The 21096-nt window shown below is 36.7% G+C and overlaps 1 protein-coding gene across 2 annotated transcripts; it reads right to left on the bottom strand.

Moving 5' to 3' along the window:
- Positions 1-215: 215 nt before the first annotated feature.
- Positions 216-20337, bottom strand: LOC123872421 (TATA-binding protein-associated factor 2N). 2 transcript variants are annotated; one of them, XM_045916697.1, is made up of 5 exons: positions 19991-20337; positions 3867-4576; positions 2208-2327; positions 963-1337; positions 216-495 (listed from the first exon to the last, which is right to left on the bottom strand). In XM_045916697.1, the coding sequence occupies exons 1-5, from the start codon at positions 20009-20011 to the stop codon at positions 285-287; spliced, it is 1437 nt and encodes a 478-aa protein (XP_045772653.1). In that variant the 5' UTR covers positions 20012-20337; the 3' UTR covers positions 216-284. The 2 variants fall into 2 exon arrangements, with proteins under 2 accessions (XP_045772653.1, XP_045772654.1); XM_045916698.1 differs by having other exon boundaries at positions 2208-2321.
- Positions 20338-21096: the final 759 nt, after the last annotated feature.

Raw genomic sequence — 21096 nt, 5'->3', positions numbered from 1 at the left:
TAAAATTTTAAAACACCTTGGAATTCCAGGTGCATTTTCAGGCAAAACGCTAATGTATAATTCTTGTCAAAAAGATAGTATAGGGGGAGAGAAAGATCCCCAACCAGATGGCGATTCAGTATGGACAATCTAAGATAGAAAGTCCTAACGCTTATGTACAACGAGGGCGGGGGCCCACCCCGAATGAAAAGGCAAGAGAAAGAAGAGTACTACCTATATACATCGATGCCTATAACTTCATAATCGTTTAAAGTCTCATGAGCAAGGGTGTTTTGTAGATTCTTCTAAGACGGTGCCACAGTGGTTTCAGACTGTGATACCACCTCATCCTCTCTCTGGAACAGATAGCTGGTGCCAGGAGTTGAAGAAGATGAGCTGGTTTGTCCGTACGCCCCTGATTGTGATGGGTAAGTATTAGATTGGTAGCTCGGGCGGTTCTGTCCGTAACGGGTGTCTTGTTCTTGCGTAACTTTGGTGTCTAAGTGAGCCACTCCACTGAAAAAGAATAACAATATTTAGTACATTGGAGTTGTGATATCCTAGTGGTTAAGACGTCGGCCTCCTATTTTGGAAGTCGGGGGTTCCATCCCGGGCATATAACGCTAACTTTTCGGAGTTAAGTGTGTACGCTTTAAGAATTTAGATATCATTTGCTTTAACGGTGAAGGAAAACATCGAGAGGAAACCTGCTGGCCTGAGAGTTCTCCATAATGTTCTCAAAGGTGTGTGAAATCTGCCAAGCTGTATTATAGCCAGCAAAATCCTCTTCATTCTGAAAGGAGACCCGTGCTCTGTAGTGAGCCGGCGATGGTTTGATGACGAGAATGATGATAATGTCTGTTTTAGAAAATATAACATTAACATACTATTAAAGAAATTGACAGATTTTTATTCGGTTAAAATTACGAATGATAAAACGAATTATTGTAAATCTGTGACGTATGAGGTACGTAATTACCTACCTCTGATCTCTATAAGGTCTTCTCTCTCCAACATTACGCCAGCCACTGGACTGGCCGTATCCTCCGGAGTTCTGATCCTGGTATCCCCCCGCATATCCTCCAGCTGCACCACTGTATCCTCCAGCCGCACCACTGTATCCTCCAGCTGCACCACTGTATCCTCCAGCCGCACCACTGTATCCTCCAGCAGCACCACTGTATCCTCCGGTGGAGCCAGAATATCCTCCAGCGGAACCAGCGTATCCACTAGCAGCTCCAGCGTATCCTCCAGCGGTACCAGCGTACACGGATCCTTGGTATCCAGGATCCCTGTATCCTCCACCATACCCAGTTGAGTAACCGGTATTCTGCCATCCACCGCCAGATGTTGCAGGCCTGGAAAATGAAAATCGATAGTGAAATTAATTCATTAATAATAAAAAGAAACAAAAATTGTAAAAAATAACAAGGCTGCATTGGCAAAGTTGCTACATAATATATTACCTACAATTTCGCATCATCATGATCAACCCATTACCGCCTCACTACAAGTCTTCTCTCAGAATGAGAAGGTTTAGGTCCTGATCCACCACGCTGTCCCAGTGCGGATTGGCAGACTTCACACACCTTTGAGAACATTTTGGAGAACTCTCAGGCATGCAAGTTTCCTCATCTTCTAACATCTATCAATTGCGTATCGCAATGTCGAATTTTATGATTTGGGAGTTTCAGTGTTCAGATTGGGGAGTTCACCCCACTACCCCCTGTAAATTTAACAATAATCTCTACCTATAAATATCACTCAGCTACATACAGTAAATTATGGAAACTACTAACACAGTTACACCTAGTAATATATTATAGTATTGAAAACTAAGATGTCTCTTCAACATTTTTTCTGATAGTAATTATTGGCTAAACTATCAATCAAGCGGAGCCTGGAGGGATCTATTGGATTACCATCTCTGTATGTTCTTTATCTGGTGGGAGGCTTCGGCCGTGGTTATGGTGGCCACCCTACTGACAAAGACGTGCTACCAAGCGATGCGTTCCGGTACGATGTCGCGAAGAAACCGAGGGGTGTGGGTGTAATATAACTGCCATACCCCTAACAGGTTAGCCCGCTACCATCATCACTTACAACCAGGTGAGAGTGCAGTCAAGGGCAAACTTATAGTGGAATAAAAAAAAAATGTTGATACAAGCTTAGGAGAAGGGTGTCCTCAGTCCTGTACCTACTCCAGATTGAAAAAAATCTATTGTTACCTAGCGTATTGCTGCTGTCCCCAAGAAGTGGAGTCCGGTCGACCTGATGCAAAGTAGTATCCGCGACCACCAGAGTCCCAACCTGCTTGACCTCGGTACGTCTCATCCCATGGTCTGAAACTGAAATTTATCAGATTTTTTTTTTCAGAACAAAACTTTCCTTATATTTTTTTGGATATTTTCTTGTCACCAGGTCTACCTTTTTAAACAAGTTCCCAATAAAAGTGTGGTTTCAGGGTTAATTTATGTGAATTTCTTTATTCTAACTTCTAAATGCCTGAACAGATTTCAATGTATGTACCTAGGTATGTCGGATAAACTTGCTGAAGCAATAGATTTTATGAATCCAAATAAAGTGAACATACATATAAGAAGATAATACAACGAACACAAAACAAGCATCATTATAAAGATATTTGATGATAATAAATTATGTGTTGTGTACCTAATGCTAACAATACCTAAGTATGTAATACAACGTGTCAAGAATCTCATAGCAAATTGTATAATTGGTGGAATTAGAATCGGACATTGTAAGGCGTAATTTGTCTTTGTTGAGAATATACATACAATTTATTGCAGTCAAATTGTAGTAATCTTCAATCTTCACTACTAATATAATTTGAAATTGTTCAACTTTTGGCAAACTTAAAAAAAACGCAATTGAAGACTCTACCGATGCCAGTTTGGTTTAAATTTGGTAGAATGATTTTTCAGTTTAAATTTTAGCAAACTTTACAAAAATTGGAGACTACCGTTGTCAATTATTGGGCTCAATAATAATCAAATCCGAAATAGAAAATGTTATCTTAGGCATTCCGAAGATTGATAACTGTATAATACCTAATATCAAAGAGCTTTGAAATATTGAAAATAATGAGGATGATATTGTATTGTATTTCAACAGGTCTAAAGCTCAGCAAAATAAGCCTCCAAACACCACAGGATGTGACACCGTTACGTTAGATTAACCAAAATCCATCATTGAAACATGCAAGTATAAACGATTGAGGGAAAGCGATGAAAATCGCATTGATGTGTTTGGCACGACAATAATAGGTACGGTCGATGTTCAGTGACCTAATTGAAACATAACGGTGGAAAATTGCCAGTTTTTTTTTATACCTAATACCTATGATTTTACTGTTAATAAAGTAAACCACATGAATCACCCAGAAAGGCATTAGCGCTTCGAAAATCATACAAATATACATTAAATGAAACAAGATCCTAGTGACAAGAACAAGATCTAGTGAAAAATTGAAGAACAAATATTTTAGGTGTGCAAATAGATACTTAAAATAGCCCTACACTTAACACGAGCCTACAATAATATAAGTGAAATTGTTGCACTTATTCAAGACTTGCGATCGCTCGCAGGCAAAAATTTGATTTTTCTTTATTCTCTATCCCGTTGAAATTTCGAAGAATCAGGCCTTATCCTTATAAAGAGTACCTTCCTGAAAAAAACATCTTTCGAGGTCCAAGGATTTAGGCTGGGCAATTATGAGTCAGTCAGTCAGTGAGTCAAAAGTTTTTCTTTTTTTGGCTGATTTAATCGAAGCTTTGAGTACGATCTGCAAAGATGAGGCGAATGACATGGTAATCGCCGCGGAACTACACTTAACATTTAAGTTGGTGCCAGTAAAAGCATCTCACCTGTCATGAGGTGCACGTCCAACTCCTGGTCCATAGCCTCCATAACCGTCTGAATATCCACTACCCCGATCATACCGATCCTCATACAACGGCCGTCTATAACCCGAATAAGGGTAATACGCATCTCTTCCATAATCATCATATCTGTCAGGGTAATACCGATCATAAGCAGGCCTTCTATAAGGATCATCGTATCTATCTCTATATGGATCTCTTAGAAACTGGTCGTAATAATCTGGCCTGTATCTGTTTCGATCATCATATCGATGTCTGTTCTTGTTTCTCCTACGGTGCGGTCTATCGCTGTCTTTGTCATCATCATGTTTCTTATCATCATGGTCGTCAGTTCCATTCCTGTTGTTTCTATCACTTCTATCATCGTATCTTCTGTTATCGTCATCGTCGTACTTATTTCTATCGGTCCTATCATTTCTATCATTCCTGCTGCCGTACGTAGGTCTGTTTGTACGTCTATCATCATCTCTACCCCGTCCTCTGTCATAATCATCATCATCGTCGTCTTCATCATCATCACATCGACCGCATCTTGAAGGCCTATCATCTAGCCTCGCATACGGTCGATCATAGCCATATTGATCGTAGTAGCTTCTTTCCTGACGCAGTACAGGTTTTTCGTCTGGTGTTAGTACAGCTGATAGAACGGTTTCTCCCTCTCCTTGGCAGTGGATAATACATGTTAGTATACAAATCTGGAACAAAATTATTTTACCATTAGAATATTTCCAAGACAGTAGCCTACATATAAATGGACAAATGCCACCTCTCTCAAAGGTGCGTAGCCTTAGGCGAAGATTCTTGGGTCAGGTGCCCACGTGAGCCCGGGCTGGTATTAGGTTTTAGCTCTAAATGAGACAGATGTAATTGCGGCCAAAGGTAATAAATAGTCATTAAGAGCTAAGACCTAATACCAGGCTGGGCTCACTTGGTCACCTGACCTGAGAAATATGCTTACCTACGACTCTCGCGTACTAAATCTTATCTCATAAAAGAAAGCGAGGGAAAGACTTAAGAAAGTGATAAGAGCTTACGCAGTAGAAAGAGGGGTGTTTGTTTAATTTTAGTCCGCAGCGCTATGCAAGCTGAATTGCACTTTATTACGTCGTAACAAGACCGCTTTTTGTTTCAACATCTTGGCGGAGTGAGCCTTTTTGCCTGAAGGTAAGTACTAGCTGATGCCCGCGTTCTTATTGGAACTTATTGATTTCCCGGGATCTCTCCAGGTCTCTAACTATAGCCATGCAAAAAATCACGTTAATCCGTTACCTCGTTGCGACGTGATTGAAGGACAAACCAACGAACAAACGCACTTTCGCACACACGCATAGTAAGGGTAATAGTTAGTGATAATAGCCATAATGTCCGTTACTTATATTGACAGAATAATTACAAATCTCTTAAGTAATCATATAGTAATTGTAATAATTTCTTGATGACTTCAACTGATAAGCTAGCACTACTAGTACTAAGTTAGGTAGGTAGGTGGTATTTGAACCTACTGCTTTATCTGTACATCGCTCGATATTATAATCTTACATCGCACTGGGTTATTGCGTGAGTGCATCACTTCTAGTTTTATTTTACTTCCGGGATTTTTTCATGTACCTATCTATATATTTTAACTCATTATATACTTATGTAATTTAAAATTCATGTACGAGAACCTATTGTGATTATAATATTAAGAAGCTTACTAAAGGATGCCCGCGACTTCGTCCGCGTGAATTTAGGTTTTTAAAGATCCCGTGCGAACTGTTTGATTTTCCGGGATAAAAAGTAGCCTATGTCCGTCCCCGGGATATAAGTTAACCCTGTACCAAACGTCAGAATCGGTTACACTGTTGGGCCGTGAAAAGGTAGCAGACAGACAGACACACTTTCGCATTCATAATATTAGTATGGATTAGCTGAATGACTTAATTTGAATGTTTCGTGCAAATAAAACCTTAATTTTGCTTTACAAATCATTAAATTAGATCTAAGTAGACACGTCGACACTACGACGAAATGTAATCGCGCCATAATTAGGCGCCTTTTTGTTCATTGTTATATCATAATAGTGCCCCTGGTTTTCACAAATCACAAAAAATCAGCTATCGTATGAATAATGCAGGTAATTAATATAAAACGGTCGAAAAACTCACAACAGCGCAGTGGTCAAGGCCTCCAGATTGGCTGCTGGAGGAGTGTTGTTAGTGCCCTAAACTACAATAAGTGACGTCATACTATTGTTTACAGAGGTCGTGCTCAATAAGTGCAAAATATATTATATTTATCCATACTTCCATACTAATATTATAAATGCGAAAGTGTGTCTGTCTGTCTGTCTGTCTGCTACGTTTTCACGGCTCAACCGCTGAACCGATTTTGATGGGTACAGAGTTAGCTTACATCCAGGGGACGGACATAACCTAATTTTTATCCCGGAAAATCAAAGAGTTCCTACAGGACTCTTAAGAATCTATCTGTTGAACCGATTTATATGAAATTTGGTACAGAGGTAGCTTACGTCCCGGAAATAATTAACTTCGGCAACTTTTTATCCCGGAAAAGCAAAGAGAACCCACGGCATTTTTAAATAAACCCAAATCATCTAGTAATATACATTTTTTTAAAGAATATGTATTAGCCTTGTTTATCATAACTAATATTCCTCTTTCCCCTCAAACTAATTGTGCGACAATTATTATTATTAGTGCAGCGGGTGGGGTTAGCACACCGTTAGGTTTGAAGTTTGAATTTTGAGGTTTGCCTTCTCGAAGAACTTTGAAGTTCTCCTTCTTGAAGTTTGAGTTTTTGGATTTCAGTCCGCTCCTATTTTAATTATTGCACAATAGCTGATGCCAGCGTCTTCATCCGCGTGGATATATACCTACATATAGGTTTTTAAAAATCCCTTAGGAACTTATTCATTTCCCGGGATAAAAAGTAAATGACAACATGATGAATAACTCTCAGGCCATGATAAAGAATCTCACATATCTATACCTACATGAACCCTGAAAACATTACACACCTTTTTGGGGCAGTGGAGTAAAAAAGGGAAAATCATTGCATAAGATAAAGTAGAGTACAAGGTGAGAATAGAAATTACCTACTATTGTCGATAATATTTACGTATTTGTTTATTGATCCAAATTCTAAAAAGTTAGCCTTGACTCTAGATACTGTGGCTTGTAGTTACACGAACCACGCCAGTAGGTGTTAGTCAATTGTAATCGTGTGTAATAATCCTAATCGACTTATAATTGTTGCATTGACAATGAAAGGCTATGGGATCGAGTAGGCGGTTGCGAGGTCACAAACTCACAACCCTAATGATGTGTGTATAACTTGAAGGACACATGACGTCATCTATACATATAATAAAATTGTAGAAAAGTGGTGTCTGTACAATGGAAATATATAAAAAAAGTAGCAGGGGTTGTTATTATATCGATGCCGAACCCGAAATTGTAATTAATTTTTTTTTGTCTGTTTGTCTGTTTGTCTGTGTGTTTGTGCACGCTAATATCAGAAACGGCTTATTTGATTTAGATACGGTTTTCACTAATATATTGTAGTAAGCTTCACTTGGAGGAGGCTCGCACAACACCGAGAGGAATGGCGTGCACGTGAGGAGGCCTATGTCCAACAATGGATTAACAAAGGCTAAGAAAGAAGAAGAAGAAGAAGAAGCTTCACTTAACATTTAGTGTTTATTTCATGTCAATCGGTTCATAAATAAAAAAGTTATGTCAATTTAAAGAATCACGGCGAACATTTTTAACGTACATTTTGCCCGAAAAGTCACTATTCCACGCGAACGAAGTCGCGGGCACAGCTAGTATAAATAATGTTATTCGACAAACGCAGAACAACCTCCCGGCACAGTGATCAGTTTTATAAGTAGGAAGTCCAGATTTCCGCTGGGGAATCCCAGAATCAAATTAGAAATGAGGCGATCCGTAAAATAACTAAAGTCACAGACATAGTTTGGACTTCGTCTGTGGTGGCGTTTGCTGGCTTTTTGGAGTGTTTTTTTTTGTTAAAACTGACTGGAAAGCGCTCTAAGGGGGTGCCGTGCGTATGTCGGCGAGCGCCGGCACAGACGGGGTCCATACTTGTATAGTTTAGCTAACTTGTTACAAATAACTACAAACTTGACATTGGCTAATCATTGTAAAAGCCAGACGAGAGAGAAAAAAAAAAAGACATAGTTTGACGGGTTGTGAAGCTGAAGTGGCAATGGGCGGTGCACATATTTCGAAGAACCGATAGAAGTAATTGGGGTCTCAAGATGCTGGAATTGCGACCTTGCACTGAAAAGCGCAGCGTTGCGTTGGCAGACCATGCTGGCCAAGTGCGGAGAGGCAAACTTCACACACCTTTGAGAACATTATATTATGGTCTCCATACTGTCTCGGCATACAGGTTTTCTCATACCTAACATAGTAAACATATGCCGATAAATTATTGAAGTACCAATTGCCCGTGAGCAACCCTTGGACGAAATGCACGATAATGAGGGAGCTGATATAACTTCAAGGACATATAATAAAATAATAATAATCTATGTTAGTATCTATCAGGTGAAAGCGACATGTTGGGTAAAAGCTAAACAAAATTAACAAGCTGACAGACGGTGATACATTGTTTTGGGTTCCGTGCCTCAAAAGGAAAAACGGAACCCTTATAGGATCACTTTGTTGTCTGTCTGTCTGTCTGCCCGTCCGTCCATCCATCCGTCCGTCGTGTCTGTCAAGGAAACCTATAGGGCACTTCCCGTTGACCTAAAATTATGAAATTTGGCAGGTAGGTAGGTGTTATAGCACATGTAAAGGAATATATCCGAAAACCGTTTTGTGGTTACATCACAGAAAAAAATTGAAATGTGTTTCAATTTTCAAAGTAAGATAACTATACCAAGTGAGATATCATATGAAACAAGATCATAATAATATAAGATCATAATAATATTATATACCTGTATATTCTAAAACAGATTTTTATTTATTTTTATGCATAATGGTTTGTAATTTATCGTGCAAAATGACGGAAAAAATATCCGAATACGGAACCCTTAGTGCGCGAGTCTGACTCGCACTTGGCCGGTTTTTAACAAAGCTGACATTTCTCTTTCAGAACCAATCTAGATACACCTAAGAATAGTACGAGTAGATGACTAATATTTTTAAGATTTTATTTAAATTACCTAGGTGAAAACCGTTCTGCGTCAGCGCAGGACGTTTGCACATTCTTTAAATGTCTCTGACGCCATTAATGTTTGGAGATCAATCATTTCAATGTAAGATTAATCAATAATAGAGATTCTGTGATTTTCATTTGAAGCTTTCTAGATCCGATTTGTCCGCCGAAAGCATTATGAACATGACGTGATTCTTGGCAACCATATTTACATGAAATGTTTTTGGCGGGTTATTATTCTGTGACATCGCCAGTGTGGTAGACTATGGCCTAAACCTTTCTCACTCTGAGGAAACCCGTACTCTGTAGTGAGCCGCCGATGGGTTGATCATGAATTCATGACGACGATAATCATCATGATCAATAAATATGTAGTTTACCCACTATGAATCCTAAAGTCAGACTTCCAATTATAAGTAATATATGAATCATATTACTTTCCAAAAAAATCAATTTGCAAAATGTGATAATTTACAATAGCAACAAGGTTTTATCCACAGTATTACGAGTATATCGCTGAAGGAACGACATTATAACGCGAAATAAGAGATTGTTAGCGCCATCTCTGTTCAGATGAAGAAGTTAGTCTACTGTTTTGTTCCCCGATTGACTTGGGTCGATCGGGAAGACCCTTCGTCGTCTCTATTCTGTTACCTGTTAAAAGGTGACCTGATTTTTTTAAATTCAGATCACCTCACCTGCAATCTCACCTGGTGGTAAGTGATGATAAAGTCTAAGATGGAAGCATGCTAACCTGGAAAGGGCATGGCAGTTTTCCTTAAACCCATACTCCTTTGGTTTCTACACGGCATCGTACCGGAACGTAAAATCGCTTGGCGGCTTTGCCGGTAGGGTGCCACTAACTAGCCACGGCCGAAGCCTCCCACCAGACCAGACCAGAAATTCAGCCCCGATTTCTCAAAATAATTCTAAATTAGGCGTTAGCTAAACGCTTTAAAAATAACGGGTATGCAATAGAGAGAGAGCCAGCGCGTGCTAGACCTACGTTATTTCATAAAAGCTGAAAGTGTCAGGGGAAAAAAAAATTAAATATGTTCATGAACAAATAATAATTAGAATTTTCAATTTTCAAAGTGAGATAACTATACTAAGTGGGGTATCATTATGATAGGGCTTTACCAGTACATTCTAAAACAAATTTTTATTTATTTTTATGCATAATAGTTTTTGATTATCGTGCAAAATATCGGAAAACATATCGGTACGGAACCCACGGTGCACGAGTCTGACTCGCACTTGGCCGGTTTTTTTTTATTATATTATGGTTAATAACTGCTAGCTAGCCCGCCCCGCCTTATTTAGAGTGGATTTTCTAAAAATCTTTTTTATTGGGAAGGAGTCTATACGTCCTTTCTTATTCAGAAAACCTTCAGAATTTAAAGTTTCTAGAACCTGTGGTAGGTATGTTGTGTTACAATATTTTAATTTTTTGCGATGATGGCGATGAATGTAGACTTATTTATGCATAAAATATTACATGCATACCTACGTGTTTAAGGAAAATGATTTTGAAACCACTTTGAAAATGAATTTCGGAAGATACCTACCCACTTAGATACTTATTAAGAGAACAGTGAGATTGTTGTACCTACCCATTGATTTTGAAAGAGCCACCTAGGGTTGTACCTAATAGGGTTTTACCTAATAGGGTTTCAGATTTTCGGCTTTGGATTCAGCAGCCCACAAGGCAGTATAATAATAAAGTTAGGTAGACCTAAACAACCCGGACAAGTGCGAGTCAGACTCGCGCACTGAGGGTTCCGTATTACTCGGGTATTTTTTCAACATTTTGCACAATAAATCAAAAAATACATAAAAATAAATAAATATCTGTTTTAGAATGTACAGGTAAAGCCCTTTCATATGATACCCCACTTGGTATTGTAAGCTTGGCCCATATTAATTATCTATAAAACATAGTTGGCGCCACTCAAATCATAACATCATATTAGAAGGCGTCATTGATTGGCTGAAGTTGTTCAACATCTGATCGATAAACGTACTGTATATAAAATTCTTATAGTTTTTAGTTGATGAATTGTAGCATAATAAAGGATAATATTTGTAATCAATATATAAGATGAAAACATCTTTATTACTTAGATGATTTGTGAAACGAGCTTGATGATTTGTATATTAGTCACTAAGTTTATTCATTGTACAATTTGGATTGGCCGATAACGATAAGATAAAAAGGGGAGTGGCTAATAAACGTGGAGAGGTTACCTGTAAGAGTGGTTTTAAAACGACGACATTCAAAAATATACTAACGTAAGAGGAACAACATTTATTTGACACAAATGTAAAAGTTAATAAATTTAAATATGAAATAAAAGTGTAATAATTTATCATAAAGATTGTGTTTGTGATTTCGTCAGACCTTACCCAAAAGGTCAGAAGAGGGACATCAAGAAAATATAATATTTTCTTGTCACGCTCACGACTCAGAGAAACAAGTGGAAATATACAGAGGAACGAGAAAGAAGTGGAGGTCTAGTAGACCACAGACATTTTGGAGCACAAGGCCAATATTTGGGCCTCAATATATCAAAGTACCTAGTCATGGCATCAAAGGATTTCTGGATAAACGGGTAGGATCTTTCCATGATTTTATTTTTATTGATACCTATTAATGGTAATTTTTTTTTATTTGTGTGGGTTTTCGTTTTGTTTGTTCTACATTTAGTTATCATTTTGTTAGAAAGCTTTGCTCCGAGTTGGAATGGAAATTATATAACGTTATGATACCTAGAATTACCCACATGTTTATAATTCATCTTGTATATTGGTTATACAAATGCGATCGACCTTCAAATTGTGGTTTAAATAACATTGAGGTATTTAGAAGGCTTATTTTACAATGAAAAATGAAAAATGTTTATTTACAAAATACAGTATTGTACAATTTTCCTGTGTCTGTGTGGTGGTACCCGCACTAGGTTATCCTGTATCGTGGGTACAATGGAATAGATAGTGAACATAGTGTTAAACAATATAAAAAGTGTGGTTTACTTAATGATGGGCGTTATTGTTACTTTTAAATAGTTTTCAGGATGTATCTACTATGTCCTGCCGGGGTTTTATTTCTCATTAAATGATTTCACAGGTGAATATCTCACGGAACGTGGTATTTCAATCTTCACACTTGTAATCGTGTGCCGAATTAGTTTGGTTAAGAGTTACGATAGGGATTTATTTTCACATAGTGGTTTTGTTTTACGGAAGGTAGGTTCTGGATTTAGGTTCAATCGTTTGCTGCACTCATTGTATAGATAGATGTTTTCCTTTTTCTAGCACACAGTGACGCGATATTATCACACAGCACTCATTGGGCATCTTGAATGTTGTTTTGTGAAATTATTATTTTTTGTAAACCGCTTTGGGATAAGGTAGAAAAAGTTACATGAAATAGCTTTTCGTTTTACGCCTGCCAGTGAAATAATCCGTCTCTACTTGTAATGGTTACTAAGTGATTGGGGATATAAAATGTTAATTGATAAAAATGAAGGTGATCCGTTGTAATAAAGTAATAGTGACCAGGGTTAATAAATTGAGCATTTTGAGAAATATAAATCCTAAAATGGGTGTAAAAGTAGGTTTATCTTATCTGGTTATTCTTTAACTAAATTTAAAATTATGGTAGGTAGGTAGTCAGATAGTTTTAAAATACGGGGTGCATAAATAAGTGTTTTTTTTTACAAAAGTGAGGAGAAATGTTTTCATTTATCTATTTTTACCACTTGAAACGCGTAATGTTTGAGTTTCAAACATAACTTTGCTGATAACAGCTCACCATGAACAACCCATGGCCGGCCCACTACTGAGCAACAAGTGTCTCCTCACAGAATGAGAAGGGTTTAGGCCGTAGTCTACCACGCTAGATAACAGCTAATTTACTTTTAATACTGGCACAATAATTTGAGTACTACGAGTAGCAGGTAGGTATAGTATATGGGCAGCGGGGTTTTTTTTTTTTTTTTGTTTACCTGTATTCACGCAATTAACTGTGTACTGCCGCATTTAAATGCAATATGATTTTGTTTTTATTGGATTAACATCGCTTGGCGGGTTAAATTCCTGGCAAATGTTCTATTAAAATTAGAGTAAGTTTTTTTTTAATGGTAATATACCTACAGTACTGCCCTTAGGGCAGGGCGCGATTATAAGTACCTACTACCAAAATACTATTTTCTTTGTTGTACGAAAGAAATTTTAGGCAAATATCTTTGCACTACGCTCGCGTTTGTGGCATGACATTATCCCAGAAATATATTTAAAAAAATTTTCACGCTCGCTTGACTCGCTTCGCGATAGTTCAGTTTCGATATGCATTTAGTTAACGAAACTCTCAGGAAACCACGTTTGTTGTGCTCTCGAAATTGATCAGTCTGTTTGATAAAATCGAAATGCGGTGCCTTATAAATTTCGCTTAGGAGCGCCGGTAGCATCTCATGATAATATGAATAGTGATCATAATTTTTTTTTTAGGCTGATTAAGCATTGAAGGTTTTTCGGCTGGTCTGGCATTTCGCCTGATTTTATGTTTTTGCTTATTTAGCGCGTTCAGGAAAGCTTTGACAACGTTTTATAACATGAGTATATATATATTTTTTTTGTTTTAGTTACCGAAACAGAAAAAAAAAGCATTAAAGATGTGGGACCGAGGGATAAATCTAGTGTGATTTTTGGTTGGATTATGAAGTTGTAGTTAGGGTATTTATAATAGAAAGATTTCAATTGTAGGAAATGATGTAAAACATGTTGAGGATAAGTTGTGTAATAAAGTCGATAATTCACTTGTTGGATGTCGCGCGATCTCATTGCGAGGAGGAATCTTTTTCTTGTCTCTGTTTTTATAAATACGGTGTTCTGACGGGTTTTTTATTTACGTCTCGGATTATTGAATACTTTCGGTGTTTGATTGGACGGTTAGAGGTTGCAAAAGCAATCGCCCTCTAATTAAAACATTTATTTAGGCATTAGTTCAATTTGGATTAAATCTCGCGAAAAGCCACGGTGGCTGTCTCTCGCGCGTCTTGGAAAGACATTCCTAATGCCTGTTTTTCTGAGGGAGGGATGCATTATCAAGTGAGATGAGCTGCAATGTTTGCGGCTGACTATTTTGGAAAATTTGCAATCGTGGCAAGTGGAGTAAAGTTTGACTAAGCTATTTAATGAACAAAGTATATAATGGATTTGGTGAATGGTTATATTATATAACATTTTGATAAATGGATGAATTTGAAGAGTGTATGTATGTGGTTGATGCACATTTGTTTCATATTTTTACTTAAGTTATAAAGTATTACATTTGGTGAGTAGTTATTTATATTTGGTAGGGTAGGTTTGATAAACAGGTAGTTATCTTGATTAATAAGTGAGTTATCATTTTATAAATGCGTACTTTAATGTTTGATGAACTGGTATACTTGATAAATGTGCATATTTTCATACTTCAAAGACAAGTTGTACCTATTAGTTTCTTCAAGCTTTTAGTTGCTGATAATTATATTAACATTCTTTAGAGCGCATGTCCTATGGACGAAATCGTTTATACATACTTTCACCGTTTGAAATGTTACAATCATAAAGATATAGTTATGACTAGAGGGGGTCATAGCTTGTTGCCGCTCTTGTACATCCATGTGTCAACTAGGTATTGTTATCTCAGTATATTTCAGGGAACCTCCGTTCGGGTGAAAGCGATAGCTGTTGGATAAATGCTTGTTGGGTTATCAGAAGACCGTGTAGTCTTCGATGAGGTTACTTGTAAATATTATAGCGAAATAGTAAGTTTAAAAATAGAATGAGGCTAAACTAAAAAAATGAGACAAAGATAAAAATAATAACTTAAAGCATTGAAACAGCATAAAGTGAAATAGTAACTTACAAACTATACATACATATTTACGAATTATGTAGATAGATATAGTATTACTGGATTATGTATATCAAATAAGAATACTGTCAGCTCATGTTTTGTTTTCGGCGTGGTAATTTTACGCTTAAAACTCATAAGAGATATCATGAGGTTCGCTTTCTGTAAAAGTTATTAGCTTTAACAGTTAATTGATTTATTACATTATTTATTTATTATACACTCAACAAGTAAAAGTATTTTGTTTTGACAAAATCCAAAGAAGTACCTATTGGATTAATAAGGCAAGGTACGAAGCATTGGCTGGATTTTACAACATTTAAAGTTTCCTGTTCATTTTTATCATTGAGTTAATTTGAGGCGGAAGGATCCTCTGGAAAATTTTTAAGATTAAGTTATTAGTAAGAAAGTATATTTTGATTAGGTTAGTTTAAAATGTACAGCCGGTAATTTAAAAAAAATATATATATTTAATTTTACATAATAGGTGAAGCTGGTTGATGCACCAAAAATCGAATTATCATAGGAATTTAATTAAGCTAACATTTTTATTTATTATCAACTTCAAATATACAGTAGCAAACTGATTAGTTGGAATACATGCAGTGATTGGAATATTTAAGTTCCGATAGAAGAATCTATATCGTGGCTTGTTCCTTTATGGACAAGAATATTTTTTTTTGACTCGTGGGACCACTTACACAAAATATCAACGTTCGGTTTGGAGGTCTTCCATGGCTATTCCTACAGTTCCATGAGGTATTGAAGAGGTTAACACTTTGTCGCTCATCACATCAACCAGCACGGCATTTGGGTATGATGGATGGATGTAGATAGGTACACATTTGATGGGGGGGGGGGGGTTTAGTGGTTTGTATCAATAGGAACCAGGGGTTGAATGAGGAAGGCTGAGGACAGTACGTGTGGTGCTTACTAGGGAAGGTTTATGTTCAACAGTGACCTTATGATGATGACGATGTAGATGACGATGATGATGATGATGGACGTACGAGGACGAATCTTTTACGAAACGAATAAAGGAAAATCGAACAGATGCGGGTCATTACGGTTAACATATAAAATAATGTACAAGGTACCTACTTTCTTCTAATCTTTATGATCGATCAGCTTGTGATAGAGATCTTGATGTCGTAGAGAATAGAGATGTATCGAACGGAATATTTATTTCATTTTTTTTCCTGCTATTATGTTGATATCGCTTTTCTCTATGAAAAGGAATTAATGATAAACTAATAGGTATCATTCGGCGGCGAGTCGCGACTGTGTCGTTCCCAGGGTCGAATTTGGTAGTTCTGCTTATGTTACTCGAAACGACAAAGTACGCCATATGGTGCATATTATGGCTAAAATAAAATATATAAGTATCATGTGAAATTATAAATCAAAGATTCTTTTTGCATGTAGATATTATATGGTTAAGAGGCACAAGTGACGCAACTACTGTACCCTGGCGTTTGTTTAACATTGTCCATTAGTACTTCAGAATGTGGATTTTGCTAGAAAAAAAAAAAAAAAAAAAACAATAGGTAATTGTAAGAAATATGGGAAGCGTAATCTGCATTAAAAGAAAAAGTTTGAATTGGAAGCAACCAGGCATAGGATTTTCATACATCCGTAATCACGTTCCTTTCAACTCTCTAACTATCACGGTTCACGATACGCCGTTCACGGTTCAGGCCGTGACGCACGTGCAGACGGACAGACGGACGGAGAGCAGAGGTTTAGAAAATAGGGTCTCGTAGGCACCCTTCGAGGGGTACGGAACTGGAGAAAACTAAATTATAATAATGATAATAGGTTTTCTAGGTTACCAAGTAAAATTACTTCTCTTAGGTCGGATTGTATTATGATGGATGCTTATGAAACAAAATTAAATGAACGGTCTACTCAAAGTGTTTTATGTTTGCAGGATCCAAGGATGTTGGAAATGAATAAATGAGGAAAAGAAAGACCCAAAACTAGGTATGGGTCAGGGACACAAAGTCCCAAGGAAGGAAAGCCCCGAGGTTACGGGCTATGGACAAAAAGTCCTATAGGAGGAAGGAGGTAGACCCTAGGATAAGGGTCATTAAAAATTTGGATCTGGAGGGAAAGAACCCTAGGATAAGGGTCATTAAAAATTTGGATCTGGAGGGAAATAAGGACAATCACATATGTATCCCGGTAGAAGAGAGACGCGCCAAGGCTCGGAATCCGCGATTTTCCAATAAGAAGGGAAGAAGAAAATATGTGCGTAAAACTATTGCGTTGAAAGTGTATGAAAATGTTTTGTGATTTAAATCGAGAACTGGCGGCGATTAACTTTAAGTTTAGAGAGTTTATTTTATCAAAAGGACAAGAAGTTCACTTACACATATTCATATTAAGAATCGCTCCCGATTCTAAATATAAATATAGAAGAAAACATAATCTTTAAAGGTATGGTGACTATACAATAATATAAAAAGTCAAAACACGTTATATTCGTTAACAAACTATACCTACATCTAGCTAAGATATCTATGGTGTTTGACACTGTTTGATTAAACTTTAAACTTTGTAAAAGATTTTTCCTCCAGTATGAGTTTCGGCAAGTACATTATGTAGTAGAGCTAGGTAGTTTACATACCATAATTAGTCCTAGCTTTATGTAATTGTAGCATAATAGGTATGTTCGTTTTGTGTACCATATTTATGAGATTTAGCTTTAAAGTGATGCGTGTATGTACGGACTTTAATAGTATTTTCCTAACAAATAGACATATTTTGAATTTGTATAATTGACTTATATAATATAGTTCATCAGTTTTCTTATATAATTCTTTAGTGGGAAGGAGAGTCTAGTTGGAACAGAACTTTTAACAATTTATTTTGAGATACTTGAAACCCTTTAAAGTAGTTTTTAGTAATTAGTTTTACATGCTCATCCCCAAATCTCTATTGAGTGTTCCTGTAAAATATTGGCTTGTGAGTTATAATTGATGCTTCGGACTTTATGCATATACCTACCTTCTTTGATTAAATTGAGGCCTCCTTTAGTTGCTACTGGTCTCGCAATTTTTGATATCTTTATGATTTTTGAAAAATTATTTATAAATTTAGAGTGTCTGCATCTTTTTATTTTAATATTAGCGGAAGAGAACAGAAAAATGAATTTTAGATTAAAGGCTAAATTTGAGTGCTACTGTAGACTGGCAGGTAAAGTTGCGAGGGTAAATAGTTTGGAATTGAATTGAGTTTATCTGCTATTTTCTAATTATATCGGATGGAAAGGGGTGCTGCGAGTGCTCTAAAATTAAGTTGCAATCATAATCAATACCAATGTATCAATAAAACTGTATATTCCTTCTAGTTAAGTTAGCAAGAATATTAATTTAATTAATTACTATCTTAATTTTTTTTTTGTTTTGTGGAACTAAGTCTTTGTCATTTTGGTTGTGAAGTTTACATGTTACTTAAGTTTTAATTTTTTTTTAAAAGCGATGAGACTCGCTTAAAACAGGATGGCCGAGCTGTAAGCTTGGCCCATATTAATTATCTATAAAACATAGTTGGCGCCACTCAAATCATAACATCATATTAGAAGGCGTCATTGATTGGCTGAAGTTGTTCAACATCTGATCGATAAACGTACTGTATATAAAATTCTTATAGTTTTTAGTTGATGAATTGTAGCATAATAAAGGATAATATTTGTAATCAATATATAAGATGAAAACATCTTTATTACTTAGATGATTTGTGAAACGAGCTTGATGATTTGTATATTAGTCACTAAGTTTATTCATTGTACAATTTGGATTGGCCGATAACGATAAGATAAAAAGGGGAGTGGCTAATAAACGTGGAGAGGTTACCTGTAAGAGTGGTTTTAAAACGACGACATTCAAAAATATACTAACGTAAGAGGAACAACATTTATTTGACACAAATGTAAAAGTTAATAAATTTAAATATGAAATAAAAGTGTAATAATTTATCATAAAGATTGTGTTTGTGATTTCGTCAGACCTTACCCAAAAGTATAGTTATCTTTCTTTGAAAATTGAAAAACAATTAAAAAAAAATGATGTAACCACAAATTCGCGGGTTTCAGATTTATTCCTGCACTTGTGCTATAAGATTTACCTACCTACCAAATTTTATGATTCAACGGGAAGTACCCTATAGGTTTCTTGACAGACAGACAGACAAACAGACAGACAACAAAGACAGACAGACAGACAACAAAGTGATCTTATAAGGGTTCGGTTTTTACTTTTTAGGTACAGAACCCTAAAAAACGGTCAAGTGCGAGTTGGACTCGCACACGAAGGGTTCTGCCATCGTACTAGATATACGTACCTAACACTTTTATATAGACCACTGCAAAGTTAATGTAGTTAGTAAATTAATTAGTAAATTAATTTTTTTGTGAACACCTTTTAATTTTTTTGTGATGTAACCACAAGTTCCAATTTTTGGATTTATTCTTTTACTTGTGCTATAAGACCTACCCAGTGTACCTAGTACCTACCTAACTGCCTTTTATGATTTTAAGGAAGTACCGAATGGGTTTTCTTGATAGACACGGGACGGACAGACAGACAGACTACAAAGTGATCCTTTAAGGGATCCTTTTTTCCCCTTGAGTTATGGAACCCTAAAAAGAGCAACTGTTCTTGCCTGTTCTTCTCAGTAGAATTCTTTCCGAACCGGGCTAGTCTTCACACTTCACACTATCACATCACACTTCACACTTCACACTAATATTATAAAGGCGAAAGTTTGTGTGTATGTGTGTGGGTGTGTGTGTATGTATGTTTGTTGCCTTTATTAATAACATTAGATTCTTGATTCGAAAAAGTCACATTACTTAGTCTGCGTCATTTAGAGTTCTATAGTAAAGTAAGAAACCCTTATTGTTTTTTCCAACTCGTTTGCACATCTATAATCTTCATGTAACGGACATTTTATGTTAAACTAGCTGATGCCATGATAATATTAGTGTGATACTAGTTAGTTGTGTGTAGGTACTTACCAATATAGTGAACCGATCCATTTTGATCAAAATGCAACAGCCTGGCGCATCCTCTGTGTAGATACTCGACAAACTGCACTTAGCGAGGCACTGACCTATGCCAAACCCGTTTAGACTATAAAATTACTATAAACTATACCATACAACCTGTGTAGTCAACTCCGATGCATTGTTTTATCTACGCTTTGCGAGTTTCCATTAAAAAATAACCACGATTTTATTTAATCGAAAAAGTTTAATTTCGAACTGATTAGGCTGTATGGTGTTTGATCTTTGCCTAAAGAGATGAAAAAAAAGATAAACTTTAAAAAATGGATTTAGCTGAAGTGGTGCGCGTTTTGCGGCTGCGTATGTCAAACTGGGCAGCCGCGCTTGCGTCCGGCACTTATAATAATTATAGTGCAATTGTTTTTTGTTTGTCCATACACGAGGCCTGTATGCCATTTTGAAGGTTTCTCATGGTTGGATGGGAAATACATGGTAGAGGCATGGTGGTACATGGGTTTTGAGGCCCTTTACGCTTCGCTTCGTACGAGGTGACCGGACGGAGTTTGGGCGTATTAATGTGCGTAACACGCGAACATTATCACCATCATCGCGTGCCTTTTTCGAAACGAAGTTTGGCGATCATCATCCGAAAAGCTTTTCTAACTTCGAGTAACTATAGCTGTGTGCAGCTGTATAGGTACATCGTCCTATGCCAACTATGTATTTGACGTTTTTGGTGACGGAGTCCTTTTGCCTGTAATTCTACTTTCCAACGAATGAGAACTAATATTATCATGATTATTTTAATAGAATTGGAGGCTTTAATCTACATATTTATCCACAAAATATAATACGAGGTCTCTGTTACTTATTGCATACCTCAGAAGCCTTAATTCCCTTAGGATGAAAAAAAGCACAGCGGTGCACCGTTTGGCTTGCAAGCAAAACGTTTTGGGTTCTCGTGTAATTTTTTAAAGACCATCATCGTTCATCATGATTTACCTATCGCCGGTCCACTACTAAGAACGGGTCTTTTCTCAGAAGGAGAAGCCGCTGGCCCAGTGTTGATTGGCATTGACTTGAGACTTCATTCACATTTAAGAACATTATGGAGAACT

Source organism: Maniola jurtina, chromosome 15 (assembly GCF_905333055.1).
Source record: "Maniola jurtina chromosome 15, ilManJurt1.1, whole genome shotgun sequence".
In the NCBI taxonomy this organism is placed as follows: Eukaryota; Metazoa; Arthropoda; class Insecta; order Lepidoptera; family Nymphalidae; genus Maniola; species Maniola jurtina.
Note: the sequence above shows the minus strand (reverse complement) of the source record. Positions and strands in the feature narration are given on the sequence as shown.